This window comes from Callospermophilus lateralis, chromosome 10, assembly GCF_048772815.1.
Source record: "Callospermophilus lateralis isolate mCalLat2 chromosome 10, mCalLat2.hap1, whole genome shotgun sequence".
In the NCBI taxonomy this organism is placed as follows: Eukaryota; Metazoa; Chordata; class Mammalia; order Rodentia; family Sciuridae; genus Callospermophilus; species Callospermophilus lateralis.
The window spans coordinates 57,322,891-57,349,967 of NC_135314.1; the positions used below are offsets into that span (position 1 = coordinate 57,322,891).

Sequence of the window (27,077 nt, forward strand, 5' to 3'; positions counted from 1 at the left end):
TCTAAACTCTGTCTCAAGTAGAACTTGTATCTCCAGTGATAGTCATGAATTCCATACCAAAGTCTTGATTTCAAAGCCTCACAGAACTCTCCCAGATTTCCAGAGAGTTAAACCTTTTGATCAAATAATGCCATGTGTATTTTTGTCTTAGTGCATGTACCTTGGGTTCAGGATCGTGGGGAATAGCTGTAGTTAGCTTGTCAACCTGTTTTGGGAAATCAGGTTTGATTAGAGTTCTTGAATTTGTATGTATGGATGAATTTGTTCGTAAAGTTTTGAGTATTTGTCTGATCTTCAGTTTGTGGAACATATGTGTTAATGACAAGTTTGATGTACTTTTCATATTGAATTCCACTTTTCATTTTTTATCTATCAAGCACAAAATGGAACACATTTTCTGTATCAGGCTCTATGCTAGAAGACTATAAATGCTTACTTAAATTTAATAAATATGTATTGAATTCCTTGTGCCAGTTTTCTAGTTATTCAGTTAATTTTCTAGTTATTGGGGATATAGTTGTAAATAAAATGGGTTGGTTTTTGCTCTTTGTAAATGGAGGATATACTTTTTTAGAAAATGGTGTTGACTCTAGATTTAAAAAATTGTACTTAATTCTTCACTAAGGAGTAAGTCTCTTAATGCAGTTTTTTAATTGTTAGAATTGGTGGATTTGCCCTAAAAAACAAATGCCAAATGTCTTCTTTGATTTAAGGAGAGCAACTAAGAACAGAGTAGGGAGGAAGAGCATGAGAAGAAGATTACCATTAAACAGGGATGAAAGGTGGGAGGGAAAGGGAGAGAGAAGGGAAATTGCATGGAAATGGAAGGAGACCCTCATCATTATACAAAATTACATTTAAAAGGAAATGAGGGGAAAGGGAAAAAAAAACAAGGGAGAGAAATGAACTACAGTAGATGGGGTAGAGAGAGAAGATGGGAGGGGAGAGGAGGGGAAGGGGGATAGTAGAGGATAGGAAGGCAGCAGAATACAACAGACACTAGTATGGCAGTATGTAAAAACATGGATGTATAACCAATGTGATTCTGCAGTCTGTATACGGGGTAAAAATGGGAGTTCATAACCCACTTGAATCAAATGTATGAAATATGATATGTCAAGAGCTATGTAATGTTTTGAACAACTAATAAAAAAAAGAATTGATGGATTTGCTCTAAAGTTTTTACAGTGTATAAGTTATAGAAATTTGAAATGTAGTTTATTTTTTTAGTTGAAATGCCTTTAATCATGATTATAGTCTATCTTAAGAAATGTTTAGGATATTTTAATATTAATACTAATTTTAATATTAATATGGCAACACGTATCTTAATTGATGGGAAGCCTAGAAAGATCTTTCATGACACCTAAAAATGACTAACTACATAATGCACATTTTAGGAGCTGCAGATTTTGCCCATAATATACTATTTATTGTTATTGTTTTAACAATTTATTTAATGTCTTTAATGTTAGAGATTTTTTTTGACTATTTCACATTTGATTTACTTAGTTAGCTCACTTCAGGACACACCTATTAGAGAGGATGGATTTCCCCTTCAGGGCTCTGATGACATCCTGGTGGTTGGACTGGCAGTATGCTGGGGTGGAAGGGATGCCTATTATGTCTCATTGCAGAAGGAACAAAAGCATTCTGGTAAGTAATCAGTATTTGACTCACTCACCATATAATTAATGAAATATCTGTTAGTGTAGTGATCTTTTGTTGAGAATAATTTCCTGACATTACCTAGGATTTCTTTTTAGGATTAAAACAAAGTTTATTTAGAATAGCTAATCTGTACAGAATTGCATTCATTTTTTTTTATCCTTTTTTTTTTTTTAAAGAGAGAGTGAGAGAGGAGAGAGAGAGAGAGAGAGAGAGAGAATTTTTTTAATATTTATTTTTTAGTTATCGGCGAACACAACATCTTTGTTTGTACGTGATGCTGAGAATCGAACCCGGGCCGCACGCATGCCAGGCGAGCGGGCTACCACTTGAGCCACATCCCCAGCCCCAGAATTGCATTCATTAACTCGAAGGATTTTTACCTCCTACAGTGCTGGGGCTTAAACCCAGGACTTGTACCTGGTAGGCAAGTGCTCTATCACTGACGTACACAAGAAGCATTGCCCTGGTAGTCCCCTATCTGTTTTTCTGAGGCTGTTAAGGCTGGACCATAGCAGTTGCTTAGTGTTTCTCTGTGCATTGTCGGGGTCTGGAGCTTGTCCAGAAGCAATGTTGAGCTACACAGATATACTTGATAGTGTTGAATCACACAGCTTTTAGGAGGGACTTCGAAATGGAAGGAATAGGATCTAGAAAAATTCTTTGTGATCTGATAAGGGTTTTGGATAATCAGCTGTTTGGTTGGTTTTGGCAAGAAGCAAAACTAATAAGGATGTCAGATTGTGGGAGGCCGTCACGTCATGTGACCAGTGTTTTCCTCTCCTGATCAGTGGAGGCACTGTTGGTCACTCCCTGTGATCTGGCCACTTTTAAGTAGCCGAAGACGGTAGCCCCCATCTTGAGAGTGGTAAAAAATGCAACCAAGTGTGTCTTCAAGTGTAGGCGTGCCTTCCTGCAGCCCCATGGGTCAAGCTACGTTCACCTGTTCCTTTGTGATATTACCCCTTGCCCTGTTTGGGATAGAATGTTCCATGGAAACCCCCTTTGTGTGTCCCCCTTCTCTAACTCTGCCCTTGGGTGTGGCCTTCCTAGATGTCAGTCAACCTGCTGACAGCAGACACCATACAATAGACTCAGCCCCTTGAAACCTGACCCCTTGCCTCATTTGAATGGCTTCTCCTCAATAAAAGGGGTCAGCACGTGCTTGCTCTCTCTCTCTCTTTATGTGGACCCTTAAGGTCAGAGGAGCCGTCACAGCACCCCAAAGAAAAAGGTATCTCTGTCTCTTGTGTGGTTATTTCGCGTGGCCCAGTTTCCCTGGAGTGACCCCCAAATGTTTTGGTCACAAGGAATGGAACATCAGATAGTATTTTTTCCTCAATAAGCATGAAATATTTTCAGTTGTTTTACAGGAAAACAACTTGTTATTTGAAGTTCTCCTTTTATTTTTGACATGACATTATATTATATACCTCCCTTTAAACTCATTTCAAAATACCTATTTTTAACTCCTGAAAAATGTTAACTTGATTTTTTAGAAGTTTTTTTGTTTGTTTTTGTACTAGGGATTAAACCCAGAGGTGCTCTGTAGCACTGAGCTACATTCCCAGCCCTTTTTATTTTTTTAATCTTAAGGTACAAGTTTTCCTGAGTTGCCCATGCTGACCGTGGACTTGTGATTCTCTTGCCTTAGCCTCTTGAATAGCTGGGATTAGAGAATACCTCTAGAGCACTGCCACCGTGTCCAGCTATTTTAGAAGTCCTGATATTTAGAATTTTGTCCCATATAGTTAAGCAGAGCATTATAAATCTTCTAACCCAAACCATAATTTTACATTATAAAGCACTTCATCTACATATAAGGTCATGCCAAATTTGTGATTACTTGGAACCATATCCTTAGGCTTCTGAGTCTTTTCAGTCTTTCCACTATAGATTATGGCTTCAAATGAATTTGTGTAATTTTTACACAAAGACTTTCTTTTTCCCCTCTAGAGATTAGTGCCAGTTTGGTACCACCTTCTCTGGATCCAGGCCTGACTGTGAAAGACAGGATGTGGCATCTTCAGTCATGCTTGCAGAAGGAGTCTGATAAGGAACGTTCTGTCGTCATCTATGATTTCATCCAGATCTATAAGATTCTTCTTCGGTCGTGTGGCATCTCTCTGGAACAAAGTTTTGAAGACCCTAAGGTTCTATGTTATTTTTAATATTTTTGCACTTAAACACTGTTAGTGTTTAGAGTTAATTCTTAAGTGGCATGGTATTTATTTAGCTTCAGTAATTCAGTGTAAATCTTTTAGAGAAGTCATTTCTCTATTCACTAATCTCATGCACACATAATACAATATTATAAAAGAAATGTCTCTGTGAAGGGAAAAACATAGATGTCACAAATTCTAAACCATAAAATTGATGATTTTGCTTAGAGCTTTTTTTAAAAAATTAATTTTGGTCTTAAGTTGTAAGTTTTTGTTCCATGGTAAGTTAAATGAAGAGAAAACTGTTAAAACTATTAGAATTAAGTATGTAAAATCAGGATTTTTAAAATATTCATGAGGGCAGAGGCAGAAAATAGGAAAAGTACATGAATAAAAGATGCCAAAAGAGAGGATAATTGGGGCCATAGAGGCAAGTCACATTAGTAGTCTCTGAGTGTGTTCCTTTGTAATAGCAGAGTGTCACACATTCTTCAAAATGATGACCCTGAGTTATCAGGGGCTGCATATGCCATTGTAATATACACTGAGCAGTAAAGTATACTTTCAGAACACATTTATTTATAATATCTTTAAAGATACATCCTTTCCCCCATCTATTGATACATGAGGCATGCAGTGTTAATTTAAAGTTGAGAAATTATACTATTTGACAGTTATCACTAAAATAGTCAATGATAATAGAACGAGTTTCCCATGTGATACTGGGAACCTAGGGCCTTGCACATACTCTGTGATTGCTCTGTCACTAAGCCATGTCCCCAGCCTCAGTTTTTTAGGGTGTTTTTTTCCCCCTTTTTTTTTTTTTTTGGCAGATTTAAAGATTGTCACTTGGTTTTGATGTGCTACAATCCAAAACAAGAATATGGGTTATGTGAGCCTCTCATTAAAAATATCCTAGATTTATATAGCACCTTCTTTATAAACTACTTGAAATATTTCATAATCGGTTTTATTGATCACTTTTTAAAATTAGAGAATCATCCATAGTATTTGGGTTCCTTTTGACAAAATCATACATGCAAGGGATTTGATTTATTCCCCATTACCCCCCCTACTTTTCCTCCCCTCCCGCTTTCCCCCCATTCTTACTCCTCTGCTCTATTATTTTATCCTACATATACACAAAGGTGAAATTTCCTTTGGTACCTTTATATATGAATATAACATGATTCTGTTAAATCTATTAAGTTATCTTCCCCTTTCCCTTCCTTCCTCCCTCACTCTCATCCTCCTTATACCCCACTGATCTTCCTTTTATCTTTATGATATCTGACCCCTCCCCAACTACTTTCTTTCCCTTTAGCTCTAGTTTTCACAGATGAGAAAAAGCACTTGACCCTTGGTTTTCTGAGTCTGGTCTATTTCACCTAGCATGATTTTATCCAGTTCCATCCATATACCACCAGATGCCTGAGTAAAACTCCATGTTAATGACAACACTTGATATAAGCAGATAAACTATTAACTTTTAAAATTTCATTTGTATAAGAAACATTAGGCAATTTTTACATTAGATTCTTTTATTCAATATTCTTCAAAAAACCTTTATTCTTAACTTACAAAATAAGTAACTGAGTCATATAGCAAATTTCAGAAGTATTGACAGAGTTTAGATTTCCTTTTTCTATATCGAGTTCTGGATCTCCTGGTTCTGCTATTAGAAACTACAATTCTCCTAATTTCATGGGGAAGCCGACCAGTTAGATGGGCCTGGTGACAGACTCCCATGATGAAGGGAAAATATAAAGGTATTCTAAAACTCTGGGTATGAACTTTTAAAAAAATATATTTATTTTTTAGTTCTAGTTGGACACATACCTTTATTTTACTTATTTATTTTTATGTGGTGCTGAGGATCGAACCCAGGGCTTCGCATGTGCTAGGCGAGTGCTCTACCGCTGAGCCCCAGCCCCAGTCCTGGGTATGAACTTTTAATGGTAAAACATATATGCCTCACTCTGATGTTGAAAGAACTAAGTAAACCCTAAATCATACAAACCTATTTTTATTATAGTAAATTAGTTCACTTCAGCCTTGGTGGCGCAGCCTCTATTTTTATTCTCAGGCACATTGTATCAGTTGGCTGAGAGGAACTTGGTTTTCAAACCTGCTTCACAATGAGACACTCAGGAATGTTGTAGTGATGGGAAAGGTATATAACATTGTCTTCTTCGAAGGCCACTGATGTTATTGGTACCAAAAATGAGACCTGTTACAGTTTATGCTTTCCTTCTCCTTTCCCGGGAAGACCACTAAATAAGTGAAAATAAGGGAAATTATAAATGAACTTTCTATTTCACCTTTAATTTAAAGGGTTCAAAAATGTCTTTGAAAAAAATCAGGAAAACATTCTGATCCTCTGTCCCATGTAGGTGGCATGCTGGCTACTAGATCCAGATTCTAAGGAACCAACTCTTCATAGCATAGTTACCAGTTTTGTTCCTCATGAGCTCCCGCTCCTAGAAGGATTGGAGACAGGTCAAGGAATTCAAAGCCTGGGGCTGAACGTCAACACTGAGCATTCTGGGAGGTACAGAGCATCAGTAGAGTCCATTCTCACTTTCAATTCCATGAATCAACTCAATTCTTTGTTGCAGAAGGAAAACCTTCAAGGTAAAAATTTCCTGGATTTTTGTTACAGACTGGGGAGTGTCGTGTCATTTTGATATAATTATAGGAGCATGGAATATAGCTTATTCTAATTAGGACCCCATTCTTGTTGATGTTCATGATGGGAAGATTCACTGTGTTTTATTCATATATATATATATACATAGGAAAGTTATGTCAAATTCATTCCACTTTCTTTCCTTTTCCTATCCCCCTTCCCTTCACCCTGTTTGTCTAATCCACTAAACTTCTATTCTCACCCCGCCAGCCCCTGCTTTATTGCAGGTTAGCTTCCACATATCAGAGAGACATTTGGTTTTTCAGGATTGCCTTATTTCAGTTAGTGTGATAGTCTCCAGATTCATCCACTTACCTGCAAATTCATAAATTCATTCTTCTTTATGGCTAAGTAATATTCCATTCTATAAATTTACACATTTCTTTTATCCATTCATCTGTTGAAGGGGACCTAGATTGGCTCCTTAGCTATTGTGGATTGTGTTGCTCTAAACATTGATGTGGCTGTTTCTCTGTAGTATGCTGATTTTGATTCTTTTGGATATATACCAAGGAGTGAGATAGCTAGATCACATGGTGGTTCCATTCCTAGTTTTCTGAGGAATCTTCATCCTGCTTTCCCAGAGTGGTTGTACTAATTTGCAGTTCCTCCAACAATGTATAAGTGTACCCTCATTGTTAGAGTTGATGAACCTACACTGACACATCATGTTTATACGATTCATGCATATTATAGCACGTTTCTGTGGTTTATTAATTTTTACTGCTGTGTAGTGTGTCACTGTATGAATGTGCCCAAATTTCTCCATTTTCCTAATGATGAACATTTGGATTGTTTCAGTTTTGTTTGTTTTGTTTTGAGTTTCATTTTGCTATAAGTATTTCTATAGGAATATTTTTACACATGCACATTTTCCTGGTGTATATGGGCAAGAATTTCTCTTGGGAATGGGCTTGCTGTGTCATGGGAATAGAAATAATCAACAATTCAAGATTCTACTAAACTGTATTCCAGAATGATTATATAAGTTCACTCTCTAAACAGCAATATGTAATGGTGATCGCATTCATATTGTCTCAACTTTTTCATTTACTTGGTTGTAAAATAATGGTAACTTTTCTTTCTTTTGCCATCTTTTAGTTTTTATAACAAATTTATTCTAGCTTCATGAAATGAGTTGTGAATATAACCTATTTTTATTCTGGAAGAGATTATGTATTATTGGAATGATGTGTTCCTTGAAAGTTTGGTGAAATTTGCCTATAACTATTTCCTCTATGTAAAGATATTTAGTTATATCAGATAACTAAATGTCAATATCAAAGCTGCAACTTTAATTTCTTTAATTGGAGGAATATTGAATTATTTTTTATTGTGTTTTGTTATGCCATAAGAATTTATCTGTATTTTCTAGATTTTCAAATTTATTGGCATAAAGCTGTTACTAACTTTTTTTTTCATCTCTATTTCTTGTGAAAAAATTCAATATTTTTACATGTAAAAATGTTAAATACAGGGGCTGGGGATGTGGCTCAAGTGGTAGCGTGCTCGCCTAGCATGGGTGAGGCACTGGGTTCGATTCTCAGCACCACATAAAAATAAAATAAAGATATTGTGTCCACCTAAAAGTAAAAAAATAAATATTCTTTTTTAAAAAATGTTAAATACAGGGCTGGGGTTGTGGCTTAGTGTAGAGCACTTGCCTAGCATGTGTGAGGCACTGGGTTCAATCCTCAGCACCATTAAAAATAAATAAATAAAGTAAAGGTATTGTGTCCAACTACAATTCTAAAAAAGTATCTAAAGAATGTTAAATACATTTTTCATGTGTTTCTCTTTGTTGTGGTTATTGTTGTGTTTGTACTTTATTTTCCTACTATTGTACAATGTTTCTGTTCACTTTTTATTTGTAAATGACTCATGCATAGCTGTGCTCTATTCTGAGGAGTATACATCTGCAATCTTAGAGATCTAAATCTGTTGTTTCTTTCGAGTCGCTGTCTTAGTCATTTTTGTTGTTGTTGTTATTGTGACCAGGATACTGACAAGAACGACTTAGAGAAGGAAAAGTTTATTTTGGCTCATGGTTTCAGAGGTTCATTCCATGGGGGTCAACTCCATTGGTATGGTGGAGAGGGTGGCAGAGGAAAGTTGTGCAGCTCATGGCAGCTGGGAGGCAGAGAGGAAGAGAGCAGCCAGGAAGACAAGATAGAGTCCTGAGGGGCGCTCCCCCAGTCCTATTTCCTCAAGCCATGCCCCACCTGCCTACAGTCACCACCCAGTAATCCATTCTGTTATTAATCCACCAAGTGGATCCCACTGATTAGGTTCCAGCTCTCAGGATCTAATTATTTCACCTTTGAACATTCCAGTGTTGTCGGACATGAGCTTTTTTTGTGGGACACCTCATATCTAAACCAAAACAGTCCCATTCCTAACTTCTCTGCTTGTGTATTCCATATTCTTTGTGAGTTCATACAGGATTTCATCAGTGGAACCTTAAGGACTAATTTGGGGGGAAGTCTTCCTGTAGAAAGCTTTTGATTCAGTTAAATTATACCACATCCAAGGACTACATTAGCCTATCCTGGGAGTTTTGTTTCAGAATGGGAGTCCCAGACTCAGTTCCTCCTCCTGACACTGTCTCAAGGATCTGTAGCCCTTTAACCTCTTTTGCTGTAGGACTCCATCTCCATGACAGCCCTGTTCTTTCTTACTGCCTGTGGATCCAGCCTGGCTCCCTGTCACTATTACTTGGCACTTCCCTGACTGTTCCTATTCTGATCCAAGTTCTTTACTTCATTGATCCTACATCATATGAATTTCTGTTCTAATGCCAAGCCTCAAAAAAGCCAGGCGCTGACTACCCACTAATTTCTCCCGACTGTTAGAGGTCAGAGCTCTCATTTGTTTGCTTGTTTTGGTGGTGACTGTGGGTGTCTCTGGAGATCCTTCCCTGCTGATTGAGAACAGCAAGACATCAAAGAATGTTTACTTGTGGAGCTGGGCAGGGTGGGCCGGGGTTGCTCAGAGTTTTAGAAGCGGAAGTCTTTGGAATGGATTTTTCTTGATGATGTAGGACAGCATTTCCCACAGTGCATTCAATGAATACTTACATTTTAGGATATTAATAAGCATTATATGAAATAAAGGGTTTTATGGTTAAGTAACTTCAAGTTGGAATTTGTTTTCTTCAAGTCTTCTCAGAGCCCTTAATGTATTAATAGTTATCATGAATATCTAACAACAGTATATAGATGCAGAAACTCACAATATACAGTATCTAAACTCCACCCTTTTTGTAGAGCATCTTTAGAATTAATATTACAAAAACATACTGGAAAACTGGTTTAAAATGTCTACTCTGAGAAATGTCTGCATATAGAAAGATGCTGATTTTTATTTCAGAAACTTATTTCTTTACTATTTGACAAGAGCATTGGAAAATATAACACATCTATATTTAGTCCTTTGTGCAAGCATTTATTCTGTTGGGACCAGAAATATTGCAAATAATTGTAGAGAATTAACCCTTTGTAGTCAGTTCAGCAAAGAAGGCTGACTGCCTTACTCCTGTGAAGAGTAGAAGCAGAGCTATTGTCTTGGGAGAAACATAGTCTCCTATAATTCAGAGTATTCCAGATCTTGTGCTCTGCATATACAAAGATAATAGTTGTTTTGAGAACTTGCTGAGGAGACTGGGATGTGAGATAACGTGGGTAACATCTCTGGATTGTCCTAGACCAATTCTATGTAGTTTAGGCAGTGCTGTAGTCACCTGGGCTGAATTAACATTTAATTCTTATCTTTTTTTCTTTCAGATATTTTCTGTAAAGTAGAAATGCCTTCTCAATACTGCTTAGCTTTGCTGGAACTCAATGGAATTGGCTTTAGTACTGCAGAATGTGAAAGTCAGAAACATATCATGCAAGCCAAGCTGGATGCAATTGAGACTCAGGCCTATCAACTAGTCGGCCACAGCTTTTCCTTCACCAGTGCAGATGACATTGCCGAGGTAGTATCATGGGAACAGGGAAGTTAGAAAATAATTTTTAGAGTTAAAATGAGGTGTTTGTGTGTATTTACTAAATTTGTTTACCTAAACACTAAAGATCAGTAAAATAAAACAGCTAACCAGAATGCACTGGGAATCGAATATTCCAGCACCAAATTAACATTTTACTTATGAAACAGGAAAGTAGTAGAGAATACTAGCAGGCATGGTCCAGGACAAGATTTGTCTGGATCACAGGTGGCACCCACTACATATTTGTTGAACAGATGATCAGTCGTGGTGGTCCTGTGACAGAGTAGCTGTTGCTCTATGAAGTTAGTCTTTTCAAAAACTCTCGCCCACATCTTTCTTCAGAATAGAAAATTGGGTATTTTTGTGAAATGCAAGTGAAAAAGGGATTTTGTGACTTTTCTGTTTTGAATCTAATTAGGATCTTTGTCAACTTACATGAATTTTGACAAAATTTACTTGTTTTATTTTCAAAGGTTGGTGTTCTGTTCTCTCCTCTCATCACACTCTTTTACTGTTAAGGGTGGTCATGTTGTTTTTGAGGGGCTTCAAACACAACTGGTAGTGTGAACCTTCCTGGATCTTGTAGATATGATTCAGTACTGTAGCATGTTGATGAAGATCAAGGCTTGGAAGCCAGACTGTGGGGTTTGAGTCCTGCCTCCTCATTTACATCAATTCTTTTTTTTTTTTTTTTAATGCTTACTTCTTTTAGTTGTACACAATACCTTTGTTTTTATTTATTTATTTTTATGTGGTGCTGAGGATCAAACCCAGGGCCTCGCACACACTAGGCAAGTGCCCTACCTCTGAGCCCCAGCCCCAGCCCTTACATCAATTCTTTACATCTCAGTTTCTTCTTCATCAGTAAAATGGAGGTTGTTGTGAGATATAAATGATAAATGTAAAATACTTGGAAGAGTGACCATCACATAGAAATTGAAGTGCCCATTTTTAAACCACAGAGTTACTTGTTTTAAAGGAAACAAGGAACTTTATTTCTCTTAATAATGTAGTCTATCTGTATTGAATTCAATGATACCTTTTTTCCTTGTGTGTGTGTTATGTTTTCTTTTGAATTCTTTAGCTTAGAATTACTCAAGTGAATACTTAGCTGACTGTGCATAAAATTACACAGGGAACTTATTGAAAACATGAAATCTCTGGGTTTGGGCATAAGCAAGGTTGGGCAGGAACAAAGGCAAGTGAATCGTAGGCCTAGACCAAACTCCAGGCTAAAGCAGGAGGCCCTTGCTATTCTCTTCATGTTAAAATGGAAATTACCTGGAGAGGTAATTTGTATAGAAGCTTTCACAGTTAATTTTGAAGGTTTCACCAAAGAAAGACACTTAAGATAAAGAACTTCTAGATATTCATAATGTGATATATTTCTAATGTTATTATCACAATAAGTCTTCCTGGGATTATTGCTTTATTGTTACTTGAGTAATGCTCCTTTTTTTTTTTTTTTTTTGGTATTCAGTTATTTGATTTTTTTCTCCTATCTAGTCATTTTTATACCCTTTGATATCTGCACTAGGATTTCCTGATAAAATATAAGCTGCCAAGTTTAAAATATGAATTTCACATACACAGAAAATACTTGAGTAAAACTATAGCCTATGTAATTAAAATTGAACTAGCATCCTATAACTGTATTTATTCAATGTTACAACCTCAATTCCTATGCATGTTATAGCCATATCTGTATAACAAAATTCTGTGACTATTTACCTACACTCATAGTCAACTTCAATGCCGTTCACTCTTAAGTCCCCCGTAATTGCCTCTACTGTGAACAGGAACCAGCTTTTGGTTACTATCAGCACTTCTGTCCTAGGGAAACACAGGCATATCTCTCCCTCCATTCTTGTGCCAACTTGTCCAAAAAAATTCTTGTACTTATGCAGATGGTTTCAATTTTTTGAATTATTGCTTAAAAAAATATTCCAAGGTTCATTAAATCCTTTCAAGATATGTAAGTGAGAGTAGACATACTAAATATTGCTCTGAATGGCCTGGATCTTAATCCCTCTAATTTGACTTAGTGAGGGTTAGGTTTACCCTGGAACTTTCCTCTGCCCCAGAGCCTGGATCCCTGCTCTGTATAGGCCCCGTTTCTTCATGGGTGCTTACTCTTCATCGTTTCTACATTGTATTGGCGGTCTTCTACTTTTTTGTGCCTAGGGACTTGGATCCAGGATCCAGTGTTGTAGTGGTGGGCCTAGATGGCTTCCAGAGCCTTCCCCATAGTATCCTCTGCTTTTCTGATCTCACAATGGCAGTGTAAGATCCCATGTTGATTTTCTGTTTTGGTTAATGACTGAGCAGTCACACTGATTATCACAGCACAAGATACTTAGGGAGAGCTCAGAGTCCTCAGAGTAACCTCAAGTCTTAAAGGCAGTAGCATATTTGCTCTACTATTGAGCTACATCCTCAGCCCTCTCTATTTTTTTTTACTTTGAGACAGGGTCTCGCTAATTTGTTCAGCACAGCATATATATGTGCCTGTTTAAAAAGCTTGTGTTAGTATTTTTTGAAAGTGCCAAAATTAGAGTATGAACAACTTACCTGATGGTAATTTTCATTACCTTCATTTATTAAAAAATGATAATTCCAGATTGTCTAAAGAAATGTTCTCCTAACCCATATTAAACTGTAGAGATTGTTTTCTCAAATAACTTTTCAAAACTATTTTCCAAATGAAAGTACTTGCAATTTGATTCTTGACTAAAGAAGCATTAATTTATTTCAGGTTTTATTTTTGGAATTGAAGTTGCCACCAAATGGAGAAATGAAAAACCAAGGCAGCAAGAAAACTTTGGGTTCTACCAGAAGGGGGCATGACAGTGGACGCAAGTTAAGGCTGGGGAGAAGATTCAGCACTAGTAAGGTGCTCTTTGGGGCAGTCACGGAGCAGAGTCTGAACTCGTTTTAGCATTTTGGTGTCTTGAAAGAATGCTGATGAAATCAAGATCCCATCCATGTAAACCAGCACTTTAACTTACCCACATATAAATAAATGAATACTTTATGATTCAGTAGCCCACAAAATCAGTGGAGAAATTTCAGCATAAAAAACTGGGACTATATTGTGAGTTGTAGTTGTGTCTCTCCTAACATTAAAACAGAGTGAAGGTTTATGCACTCAGATCTACAGACATAATTTAATTATTATTATATCCTACTCTGGGAGCTCCAGTGTAATTTAACTTGTATAGTTATATGAACATAGAGAATGGTATAGAAGAAGGAAAACTAATTTTTTTTTCCAGTTTCAGGACAAAATTTAAGTTTTCTATGAATTTGTTTTGAGAATCAAATCTGTTATTTTCAAAGGAAATTTGTTAATGACAATACATGGAATCTCTATGCATTAGTGGGAGAGAAGAGAGAAGGGCTTACTTTTATTTTTACTGAAGTTTCAATGGAAAAAATAAGGATAGAAAATGCAGCCACAGAGGCCGTGGAGAGATGTCCAAGTTGCCATTCTGTATAATTTTGACTCTTACATCACTACCTGTGACTTGTGTGCATTTGGGAAGTGTCTGCAGCTCTGTGCTCTATGACTTTTGATTAGTCTCACGGTCCTTTCACCTCACAAGTTTCTATTTGGTTCATCGAAAGTCCCATGTTGCATGGAAATGCCAAAGTTTTAAAAATAAATCTCTCCTGATTTCCTTGATATGGAAACCGTGTAAGTATCAGGACAAGAAGGAAGACAACTGGGATACTTCCAGTCTTGTAAGGAAGGAGAAAAAAAAATGTGCAAAGAAAAGAGATGATGTAACTTCTTGGTGGGGTGTGGGGTGGGTTTACTTTGTTAAGCTGTCTGAATTTACCCTTTTTAAGCTATCTGAATTGATAGTGCTCAGCATTACTATGTTTGCATTTTATAAACTGTACTTACTAGTTTTATCAAGATGGTGATGTTTTCCCTTTTTTTTTTTTTTTTTTTTTTGGTAGTATTGGGGATTGGGCCCAGGGGTGCTTTGCCATTGAGCAGTTCTATTTTTTTATTTTGAGGCAGGGTCTTGCAAGTCCAGGCTAGTCTTGAACTTGTGATCTTCCTGCCTCAGCCTCCTAAACTCAGGGATTACAGGCACGTGCCACTGTGTCCAATCCACTATTGTGATTTCTAAAACAACCCTAGCAGTGATTTTGATTGAATATAGAATTTATCAAACTAAATTTTTTTTCTTTTTGTGGTGCTGGGGATTGAACCCAGGGCTTTGTGCATGTGAGACAAGCACTCTACAAAGTGAGCTATATCCCTAGCCCCTCAAAACTAAATTTTAAAACTGTATTGTTTACCTAAAAGAGAAACTTGTTTGCTATGGAATTTGGATAAGACTTCAATCTTACCTTGCTTTATTTCTTTGGCAGGATGTTTTAAATAAATTAAAGGCATTACATCCTTTACCAGGCTTGATATTAGAGTGGAGAAGAATCACTAATGCTATTACCAAAGTGGTCTTTCCTCTGCAGCGGGAAAAGCGTCTGAATCCTTTTCTTGGAATGGAAAGAATCTATCCTGTATCACAGTCACACACAGCTACAGGTGATGAGAAATGTTAAATAATTTCCAATTTTGAAATGAAATCAAATTCATATATAACATTTGCTTGTGACGATCTAGGAATTCAAGTATTGATCATTGGGTTCAATGAAGTCCCACATCATTTATAAAACCTGTACTTCCTGCAAAGCATAGCTAGACACTACCTGGATCCTGAGATGAGTTTTATTAAGATACATTTCCTGCTTTCAAGTATATATAGAGAGTAACTGGTGTCTGATACACGATGTTTACCCTAAGAGTATACATGGGAATTCAGTATTTGCATCAATGATCTTATCTTACCTTAGTGCCAGCCCTTTCCTGAGCCTCTTAAGATTCTTTCTGTAAAGCATCATGGAGATTCCTCAGAAAACTAGGAATGGAAATACCATATGACCCAGCTATCCCACGCCTTGGTACTTATCCAAAAAACCCTAAAATCAGCACACTATAGCAATGCGGGCACCTCAGTGTTTATGGAAGCCCAATGCACAATAGCCAAATTATGGAATCCACCCAGATGCCTGTCAATAGATGAATGAATGGATTAAGAAACGGTGGTCTATATACACAATGGAGTTCTGCTCAGCCATAAAGAACAATGAAACCATGGCATTTGCTGGTAAATGGATGGAAATGGAGAACATCATGCTGAGTGAAATATGCCAGACCCAGACACTCAAAGGTCGAACGTTTACTCTCACATGTGGAAATTATTTTAAAATTAAGGAAAGGAGGGAGGATAGGATACAGGGAAGATCAGTAGTGCAGAAGAAGGTGATCAAGTGGCAGAGTGGAAGGAATGGGAAAGGGAAGAAAATGTAGAACGAATTCTTAAAAAATAATGTTATGTGTGTCTATAAATATACCACAGGGAAATCCACCTTTATGTGTAAGTATAAAGAACCAATCCAAGATAAATAAATAGATGAGCGAAAGAAAGTTGTTATAGTTGAGGAAGGAGAAAAGAGAATGGGGGTGGAGGCGGAGGTAGGGAGAACAGGAGGGAAAAGGGGGAGTGTGTAAATTGAAACTGAATTCCTTGCATGTATGATTTTGTCGGGATGAACCCAACTACCATGTATAACTATAACGCTCTAATAAAACAGAAGGAAAGAGCTGAAGCTCAGTAGCCTCTGGGGCATCTGTGTAATAAGTGTCTTACTTTCTGAAGTGGGAAGGAAAGCTGTAGAGTCCTTTGGGTGTCTCATGTCCTCCTAGAATAAGTATGCATATAATCTGATAAAGAACAGAAGCACTCTTTCTCTAGGCAATACAAAACTTTACTTGCCAAACATGATGTGCAGTGGAAGAAAGGACAGTTATAAACTTGTTCACAGGTTGCCCCCATTTTTCTGACTGCGGGTTACAGTGCAGGTAAGGTGACTGCAAACAGAGTCCACCAGTTTCCTGGAGTTGAGCTGATGGAGATGGCTATCTAGGGGAGGCCCAGGTATTCAGACTTCATAGGACAGAGTACTGAAGAAGACAGAGCTATACAGCAGCCAGCTCTGGAGATTTGCATGGGATCCCCTGGGTCATTAGCTGAGCAAGGATCAGCACAAGCCTGTGAGGAAGCTGCCAGAAACCAGGGAGAGAATCCCCCGAAAAAATCAGAGGAAATTATTTCTGGGTTTGCCCAGAGCGAGAAACTATTCCTGTGCTCGAGAGCCAAACTGGCAAACCTCATGCTCCTGGGGCACGAATGCTTCCATCTTAGGTCCGTGATCAGCTCTAGACTCAGGGTTGCCTGATCCAGCCGAGCAGGCTTAGAAGTAAGAACCAAAGCCTCAGATCTCTTCTAATCAAATCCTTTGCCTATATATATATATATATATATATATATATATATATGTATATATTTTTTTTCAGTTGGATTTTGTTTTCTTTTACTGAGTTTTAAGAGCCCTTCAGATACTCTTAATACAAGACATAATATGTGGTTTGCAAAAAAAAAAAAATTAAATAATGGGTCTGATAATATTTTGTACTTCTTAAAGTCATTTTAGTATTAACCTACTATATTTTCAAGGAAAATAAATTTGAAATTAGGTTTGTGACTGCCTTTATTTCACACAAGCTCATGAATGATTTTAGTTATGATATATATCATACTTATAAGAAATTTATAATGTATACATATATATATTTTAAAAACAACGAATCATTCATAGAGGGGGCAGTTTTGACTGGTGATATGGAATGTGGGCTCTGAATCAGAAATCACAGTTTGAATCCTGGTGTGGTAAATCTTTAGACAGGTGCTTCCTGCCTCAGTGCCTAAGTTTTTTCCTATATGAAAGAAAGTCAGAACAGTCCTGCCTCACTGGTCATTCTGAGGATTAAGTAGGTTAATTCTGCTGAGTGCTTAGACTAGCACATGCTTCTGGAAAAGGGCTTGGTATTAGTTCCTCTGTTATTTTTTTTCCCACGTTGCCACATTTTTATTTGGTCCAGTATGTTTTACCATGCACAATCTTATATACAACAAAATAAAAACCATCTCTAATCCTACCATTAGCACTTGTAAATCTTTTTGTTAATTTTATTTTTGATTAGCATGTATTATACATATTAATGGGTTAAGTATGATATTTGTCTACATGTACACTGTGATCCCTTATCTACCCTTTCCCCTTCCCAGTCTCTGATAATCACTATGATACACTCAGATTGACTTTAAAAAAAAAAAAAAACACATGAGAGAGAAGATATGGTACTTGTCTTTAGTGTCTGGCTTATTTCACTCAACATGATCTCTTACAGTTGCTAAACTATTTAAAGTGGAGACACCAAGAGCAGCTGCCTTCCCTCCCTGGCCTTATTCTTTGTTCTAAACAACTTTCTCTTTTCCTTTGTGTCTGTTAGCTAACCTCTTGGTAGCAATTTCTTTTGGTCTTTAAATATAACTTTGGAACACTTGCTTTATAAATTTGTGTAAAATAAAATACTTGGTGATAAAACAAAAGCACCCTACGGTTTTCAAAGATGTTACACATTTATTTATTGCTCATAAAGCAGAAGGTAGTCAATTCTCTTTCTATTATTGATTTTAGAAATAATATTTTAATAATGTTGTATAATTTTATAATAATATTTTAGAAATGTAAGCTTACCTAAGCATGGCAAAACTATTTCATGATTAGAATTCACTTTCACTAAGCTATTTGCTTGTTGTATAATATATTTTTAGAATCTTTTTCTGTCTGCCAGTGTTACCTTATTAATTCGACTAACAGGCCAAGGCAGCATGCTAAATATGAACTATATTCTAGAAAAGAAGAAAGTGTGCTGAGGTAGAAAGAGCCTTGGATGCCTGCCTTTGCTATTTGCTAGCTTTGTGACACAAAAGGGGACATTTAATAATAAATAACAATTATATTTAAACCTACCATTAATTAAACACTTATTTTGTGCTAAATGCTAAATAAAAAGAATACAAAATTAGGTTTTTATTCAGAAAAATGATGTCTAAGGCACTCAAAATGTCCAATTCATCAGATGAAGATGAAATTACTTATAGCAGCTACTAGAAGAGCCCATTACAGGGAATAGTTCATCATAGAGGATTTTAATGTTGCTATATATGTATTCAAATGGCAAGAACAAAATTAATGGCCCAAATACTTTTTAATATGTTTTAAAGAAGTTAAATCAATGAATAAACAAACTATTAAAATTTGTGGGGGGGATAAAAGCTTTATAAGCACTTAAAAACAGTTATTTCCTAGAAACACCTGATTCTGGTCTCCAGCCAGGTCAGTACTGTTGTTTTCTTGAATGATAGTGCTGATGAGAAAACCAGCCAGGAGGTATCCGAAAGTGAAGTCCAGTTGCCCCTCACTGCTACTCCTGCGCATAGTGCTCTGCCGTGGTGACATTGTTCTCCAGGGTCCAGCTGCTCTTCTGCTGTCCACTCCTCTCTGGCCTGTGCACCCTGGCTTGACAACTCCGATGTTCATTCCTGCTAAGGTCTATTTGAGTTGCCTGGACTCGTTCCTGTGCCTGCTAACCTGTTGTGCTGACATTGGGCACTCATTTTAGCACAGGAATAGTTCAGTTTATCAATTTTCATGGGATCACTTTTCCAGGGAGCTAAGTGAATATAGAACACAGGCATTTATTTTGGAATGGTTTTGTACTTATTTATCACTGTTAGATGCATGAAAATGATGAAAATTTTCATTTGCTGTAAATTTCATTTATCATTGATAGAGCATGCATTTTAAAGGATAATTCAGAAATGCAAAGCTGTTAAAATGGCAGATTATTTCTTTTTCTAATTTTATGTCTTTATCCTGCTTGATTTTAGGACGAATAACTTTTACAGAACCAAATATCCAGAACGTGCCAAGAGATTTTGAGATCAAAATGCCAACACTAGTAGAGGAAAGCCCTCCTTCCCAGGCCCCAGGGAAAAGCCTGCTTCTCACTGGCAGGTAAGCTCTGTTTCTCTGTATTGGTATTAATACCCTTTTGTGAGTATGAATGGTGAAAATAGCCTCTTATACAAAGTAATGAAATGAGTTTAATTTTGAGTTCTAGACATACCCATTTTTTCTAGGTGCTACCATTTTAAATCCTGAGTTTGTCTGTAGAAAAGCTATTTGATAGTGGGAGGCTGAAAACCCGGGCCACTAATTGAATCAACCAGCAGTTAATCTGACTTTAATTCAGATCCTGAAGGGAAGAGGTTAGCAATGCCAGCAGTACCTGCCCTGCCCTCCTGTATACACATGATAGGAAGAAACAGCACTGATAGTTTATGAGATATGGTCAGAGATTTGTTGAGTTAATTTAGAGTCGGTTGTCTCAGAATTGGCTTGTGGAAAGGACTGTTTGTAGAAATGTCACACATCACACTTAATGTTAATCGAATATTTGCCAAAACCTGTTAAGTTTAAAAGTGAGTTCAGGTTGGGTTGTTTTGAAGTTTCCTAAACAGAAATATTGACTGGACTGAAAAACTGGACCTTTCATACTTTTGAGATGCTTCATGTTCAGTTGATGATGTTTGTACCACAGAGGACAAAATAAGAAGAGTTGCGTCCCAAACCCTGGACACCAGGCACAGATGGGCGAGAAAACTGCAGACAGAGGGATGCCGTTTGCAGTGAGCATGCGACATGCCTTCGTTCCTTTTCTAGGTAATGGGTTTTGAGCTTCTCATTGCTGTGGGAATGTTTTCAAATCACTGAAGCTGTCCCTGGGACTCGGGGACATTGACCCCTTGTCGTTCCTCTCTGCAGTGAAGCTCATCTTCCCAGGTTTTGCCAGGCTGACGGCTGTCGTTTGTCATTGCCTTCATGATTTGCCCTCTGTGCAACTTCTTTGGTGTAGCTCAGTGGCAGCTGTCTGCTGAAATCATGGATTCTGAGGCCATCGAAAACTCTTTGCCGAATCCAGTGGATTTTGCCAGTCCTCATCCTCTTGCACTTCCCTGTAGCATTTGTTCCTGTTCCTCAACTCTCTGCTTCCCGACTCTCTCTCCTCCTCTGACATCTAAGAGCTCAGATTTTATTGTTTTGATCTCTCTGACTTGTTTGCTCCCATGTTTCTTCTCCCTTTCTGCCCACTGCTACTTCCTGTGGCATGGGGTCACTCCCAGGCTGTCCTTATGCTGCCTGACCTCAGTCTTTAGCCATTGACCTGTTTGTCATTAAGACGTGGGAGTCCTGTGGAACTCCTGAGTCCTCCCGGCTCTTAGCATGCATGTTTACTCCTGATGTTTTGCAAGGTGGCCACTCCAGGGGATGAGTGCGATGAACCCTCTGAATTTATCTTCAATTCTGTCAGGAACTTATGCTCAACGGGTGAACTTGAGGTCTGTGATAACACAACCTGCTCGGCAATTTTCAGTTTCATTTTTTAAGTATGATCTACCGGCGTACAAAGTTCAGACCTAACCAATGGAGTTTTTAGAGCTCTTCATTTGAGCTGATTGGTGATTTCTTATGGAGACATGCAGTCCTTAGTGTCTTCTTTTAGTTCGAGGACAGTAGTGTGGCTGGATTTAAAAGTATTGTTGCATGATAGAAATGTAGTGTGAGGCACATCAGAATTTGAAAATTTTAAGTAGCCACGTTGTGAAGACTTCCCCAGTTCCAGCATTTGAAATGAGCCTTTTTTCTTTTCATTTTGATCTGTCCACCATTTTTTTTTCTTTGTGCTTCAATGGGATAATTTCTATTGACTGTTTGATGTTCACTGATCTTTTCTTCTATAGTGTCTAATCATTGTCACAGCTTTCTGGTCAATTTTACATTTCAGATATTGTATTTTCACCTTTAGAATTTTCAGTTGGTTCTTTTTGTAGTTTTCATTACTTTATTGCAATTCACTATTTCATCATTATGTTCTCTAAATTCCTGGATATTTTTTTGATAACTTTTAAAAATTCCATCATCTCTGATTTTCTGGTCACTTTTCTATTGATTGAATTCTCTCCTGCTCAGTTACTTTTACCTGGCTCTCTGTACTGATTTTTTGGTGTTGTGTCTGGACATTATGGTTTCTACCTTGTTAACTCTTTGGATTTTGTAGTTTTCACTAATAGGATATAACATTTTTGTCTGGCAAGCAATATACTTTCAATCTTGAACATTTTGAGTCTGCACTCCAGGGCTGTATTAGCCTTGTTAATGAGGTGTGAACTTTCTAGGGTCTTTTCTTGGTGTTCAAGTTGTTCAGAAAGTTTCTCCATCTAGTTTAGTCAGAGCTTGGATTTCTTAGCATTCCAGAGTGTGTGTCTTGACCAAGCAGTTCTTGCCAACCACTATGCTATGGTGGTTCTTTCTTCAGGAATAATCATTTCTTCTTTCCTGGCTCCCTGTACTCTCCCAGCACAGTTTAATATTTGGCCCCAAATCCAAAGGTGTTCTTATGCACGTCTGGTGCTCTTTTTGTGCCTAGTTCCTTTCTCTATGAATTCTCACCAATTCTAGTGCGTCACAGGCCCAAACTCTAGTCTGTTTCCTTAGCTCAGAAGGAATTGTGCTTTGATTCAGCTCCAGATCCTTCAGTACATCAGGGGAAATGTCTCCATTCAGAAACCTGAGACAGTTGTATGGCCCACCTCATGTCCCTCCCTTCTCTGTGCTAATAGTGGGGCAGTGCCTGTTGCTTAACCTCTCAGAACAATTATTTCATAGAAATAACTGCATCTAAGAGTATCCTGTATACCTTGCCAATATTTCTTTAGCAAATTTAAGCAAATATGAATATGTAATCTTTTTTCCCCCTATTGCAAAAATAAGCATTCCATTCATACTGTTGTTGTCTGGGTTTTTTCATAAAAATTTTATGTTAGATTAGATTATGCATATCACTATAGAAATTTGAATATGAGCTGGTTTATTCCATGTGTGGGTAATCTGTGCAGCAATCAGTGGGTTTGTTTGGTGAATCACAGACCTGTTTAATTTTGATAGATACTGTCATTTTACTTCCTGGGAACATCTCAGTGTTTCTTTCTCTATAGTCAGAATGTATTGTCCAAACTTCCAATTTTTTGTAATTTAAGAGAAGAAAATTTGTTTTTTGCTATAGATTTAGTTTCAATTTCTCTTATTATGAATGAAGATGAACATTCTTTAATATGTTTAAAATTCTTTAGTTTTGATTATTTCTGTGAACTGTTTACTTGTATTTTGTCTGTTCTTGATATGTAGCAACTCTTTTTTTTTAATATGGCAGTGATTCCTTTATGATAGCAAAATTTAAAAAATATTTTTTATCCTGCTTTTATTTTTTGATTTTATTTTTACTATGTATATATGAGCCACTCATTTCTATTCCATAGGTAAATTATCTTAATCCTTTTAATAACTCTGCTTTACCTATTGACCACTTGATGTTTTTCATTACATATCTACTTTTGAAGCAAAGCACATTTCTCTTCAGCCCACTTAATATGTTCACTCATAGACATCAATTTCTCCATTAGTTAATTAATAATTAATTCAAAAACTATTCTTCTTATGTACCAGAAACTGCAAATATTTCTGTAGAATGAAAAGAAAATATAATTCTTCTATTCATAAGGACCCAATGCCATGTGAGTGAGGCATGAAAGAGCTATTTTATATTGTGCGAGGTGCTATGGCAGCACTGAGGAAAGCACTGCTTGGTGCTTAGGGGACAGATGTCAGGGTAGCTTTATACATATTACATATACTTGAAAGCTAAACAGAAAAAAACAATCTAATATACAGAACCAAATTGCATTATACTGAAAAAACTTTTGAACACCTGAACTCAAAGTTCTAAATGAGAACTAAATTTCTGTCTTCCTGCTCAATTATATACAAGTTGGATTTTATTGTGTAGAATGTTGTACTATCTTTTTAAAGATCATTTCTATTTCAGGTGGCTTAATATTGGCTGCTGATTATTCTCAGCTTGAACTGAGAATCTTGGCTCATTTATCTCAAGATTATCGTCTCATTCATGTGTTAAACACTGGAGCTGATGTTTTCAGGAGCATCGCAGCAGAATGGAAGATGATGGACCCACAGTCTGTTGGAGATGATCTAAGGCAACAAGCAAAGCAGGTAATCCTGGTGGACATGTTTAATATAAATGGGAAGGATTTAGTGGTTCAAAAATGTTTAATAAGTCATTTTAATTATTTTCAGTTTAAGAACCATTTTTCTGTCTTTTCATTTTTCAAACGATTCATTAGAGCCCATCTCATGGTACTTATTATACTTTCCTTTGTAAAAACAATAGAAAGAATGAGATGGACTAAGATCTGAGGCCACTCTGTGTCAGAATGGCATGTGTATTTAAGACCATAATATGGCTAGTCAGAGCACCTGGTATTTACTACAAGATCATTTAAAAGTGATGTATTTCATTGTGTTTATAGTTGTATGTTTTTATTTTATGGTTGTATGTTTATATTTTAAATCCTTTCTAGTCAGTAAATGTCCTGATATCAAGTCCCATATTTTCATTTTTACTTGCCCACAGCAAGGGGCTAAAATACATTGTATAGAAAGTGTCCTCAAATCTTTTTGGAGAAAACTTGGCTGAGCTGTGGATTACAATTAATGACTGATTGCATTTTAGATTTTTTTTTAATCTTTTTTTTATTTTTTTTATTGTTGGTTGTTCAAAACATTACATAGTTCTTGACATATCATATTTCACACTTTGATTCAAGTGGGTTATGAACTCCCATTTTTACCCCATATACAGATTGCAGAATCACATCGGTTACACATCCACTGATTTACATATTGCCATACTAGTGTCTGTTGTATTCTGCTGCCTTTCCTATCCTCTACTATCCCCCCTTGCCTCCCCTCCTCTCCCCTCTTCTCTCTCTACCCCATCTACTGTAATTCATTTCTCCCCCCCCTTTTTTTTCCCTTTCCCCTCACTTCCTCTTGTATGTAATTTTGTATAACCCTGAGGGTCTCCTTCCATTTCCATGCAATTTCCCTTCTCTCTCCCTTTCTCTCCCACCTCTCATCCCTGTTTAATGTTAATCTTCTTCTCATGCTCTTCCTCCCTACTCTGTTCTTAGTTACTCTCCTTATATCAAAGAAGACATTTGGCATTTGTTTTTTAGGGATTGACTAGCTTCTCTTAGCATAATCTGCTTTAATGCCATCTATTTCCCTACAAATTCTATGATTTTGTCATTTTTTAATGCAGAGTAATACTCCATTGTGTATAAATGCCACTTTTTTTTTTATCCATTCGTCTATTGAAGGGCATCTAGGTTGGTTCCACAGTCTTGCTATTGTGAATTGTGCTGCTATGAACATCGATGTAGCAGTGTCCCTGTAGTATGCTCTTTTTAGGTCTTTAGGGAATAGACCGAGAAGGGGAATAGCTGGGTCAAATGGTGGTTCCATTCCCAGCTTTCCAAGAAATCTCCATACTGCTTTCCAAATTGGCTGCACCAATTTGCAGTCCCACCAGCAATGTACAAGTGTACCCTTTTCCCCACATCCTCGTCAGCACTTGTTGTTGTTTGACTTCCTAATGGCTGCCCATCTTACTGGAGTGAGATGGTATCTTAGGGTGGTTTTGATTTGCATTTCTCTGACTGCTAGAGATGGTGAGCATTTTTTCATGTACTTGTTGATTGATTTGATGTCCTCCTCTGAGAAGTGTCTGTTCAGGTCCTTGGCCCATTTGTTGATTGGGTTATTTGTTATCTTATTGTTTAATTTTTTGAGTTCTTTGTATACTCTGGATATTAGGGCTCTATCTGAAGTGTGAGGAGTAAAGATTTGTTCCCAGGATGTAGGCTCCCTATGTACCTCTCTTATTGTTTCTCTTGCTGAGAAAAAACTTTTTAGTTTGAGTAAGTCCCATTTGTTGATTCTAGTTATTAACTCTTGTGCTATGGGTGTCCTATTGAGGAATTTGGAGCCCGACCTCACAGTTTGTAGATCGTAGCCAACTTTTTTTTCTATCAGATGCCTTGACTCTGATTTGATATCAAGCTCCTTGATCCATTTTGAGTTAACTTTTGTGCATGGCGAGAGAAAGGGATTCAGTTTCATTTTGTTGCATATGGATTTCCAGTTTTCCCAGCACCATTTGTTGAAGATGCTATCCTTCCTCCATTGCATGCTTTTAGCCCCTTTATCAAATATAAGATAGTTGTAGTTTTGTGGATTGGTTTCTGTGTCCTCTATTCTGTACCATTGGTCTACCCGCCTGTTTTGGTACCAGTACCATGCTGTTTTTGTTACTATTGCTCTGTAGTATAGTTTGAAGTCTGGTATTGCTATACCGCCTGATTCACACTTCCTGCTTAGAGTTGTTTTTGCTATTCTGGGTCTTTTATTTTTCCATATGAATTTCATGATTGCTTTATCTATTTCTGCAAGAAATGCCGTTGGGATTTTGATTGGCATTGCATTAAACCTATAGAGAACTTTTGGTAATATCGCCATTTTGATGAAGTTGGTTCTGCCTGTCCATGAACAGGGTATATTTTTCCATCTTCTAAGACCTTCTTCTATTTCTCTCTTTAGGGTTCTGTAGTTTTCATTGTATAAGTCTTTCACCTATTTTGTTAGGTTGATTCCCAAGTATTTTATTTTTTTTGAGGATATTGTGAATGGGGTGGTTGTCCTCATTTCCATTTCAGAGGATTTGTCACTGATATACAGGAATGTCTTTGATTTATGCGTGTTGATTTTATATCCTGCCACTTTGCTGAATTCATTTATTAGCTCTAATAGTTTCTTTGTAGACCCTTTTGGGTCTGGTGGTATAGAATCATGTCAGTTGCAAATAGTGATAATTTAAGTTCTTCTTTTCCTATTTATATGCCTTTAATTTCTTTCGTCTGTCTAATTGCTCTGGCCAGTGTTTCGAGAACTATGTTGAACAGAAGTGGTGAGAGAGGGCATCCCTGTCTTGTTCCAGATTTTAGAGGGAATGCCTTCAATTTTTCTCCGTTCAGAATGATGCTAACCTGAGGCTTAGCAGAGAAAGCTTTTACAATATTGAGGTATGTTCCTGTTATCCCTAGTTTTTCTAGAGTTTTGAACATGAAGGGATGCTGTACTTTGTTGAATGCTTTTTCTGCATCTATCGATATGATCATGTGGTTCTTATCTTTAAGTCTATTGATGTGGTGAATAACATTTATTGATTTCCGTATATTGAACCAGTCTTGAATCCCAGGGATGAATCCTACTTGATCATGGTGCACAATTTTTTTGATATGTTTTTGTATCCGATTCGCCAGAATTTTATTGAGGATTTTTGCATCTAGATTCATTAGAGATATTGGTCTGTAGTTTTCTTTCTTTGAAGTGTCTTTGTCTGGTTTAGGAATCAGGGTGATGTTGGCCTCGTAGAATGAATTTGGAAGTTCTCCCTCTTTCTCTATTTCCTGGAATAGCTTGAAAAGTATTGGTATTAGTTCTTCTTTAAAGGTTTTGTAAAACTCTGCTGTATACCTATCCGGTCCTGGGCTTTTCTTAGTTGGTAGTCTTTTGATGGCTTCTTCTATTTCCTTGATTGATATTGGTC

At 37.0% G+C, this 27,077-nt stretch overlaps 1 protein-coding gene across 3 annotated transcripts in view; it reads left to right on the forward strand.

Moving 5' to 3' along the window:
* Window positions 1-27,077, forward strand: part of Polq (DNA polymerase theta) — a 104,930-nt gene that overhangs the window by 67,005 nt on the left and 10,848 nt on the right. For 2 of the 3 annotated variants that reach the window (XM_076868282.2, XM_076868283.2), the window contains 9 exons: window positions 1,513-1,656; window positions 3,625-3,821; window positions 6,224-6,464; window positions 10,302-10,495; window positions 13,263-13,400; window positions 14,894-15,068; window positions 19,381-19,503; window positions 20,096-20,215; window positions 23,436-23,620. In XM_076868282.2, coding sequence (XP_076724397.2) covers window positions 1,513-1,656; window positions 3,625-3,821; window positions 6,224-6,464; window positions 10,302-10,495; window positions 13,263-13,400; window positions 14,894-15,068; window positions 19,381-19,503; window positions 20,096-20,215; window positions 23,436-23,620 — 1,517 coding nt within the window. Of the gene's footprint in view, window positions 1-1,512; window positions 1,657-3,624; window positions 3,822-6,223; window positions 6,465-10,301; window positions 10,496-13,262; window positions 13,401-14,893; window positions 15,069-19,380; window positions 19,508-20,093; window positions 20,216-23,435; window positions 23,621-27,077 lie in introns of all 3 variants that reach the window. The other variant, XM_076868281.2, reaches the window with a different exon arrangement.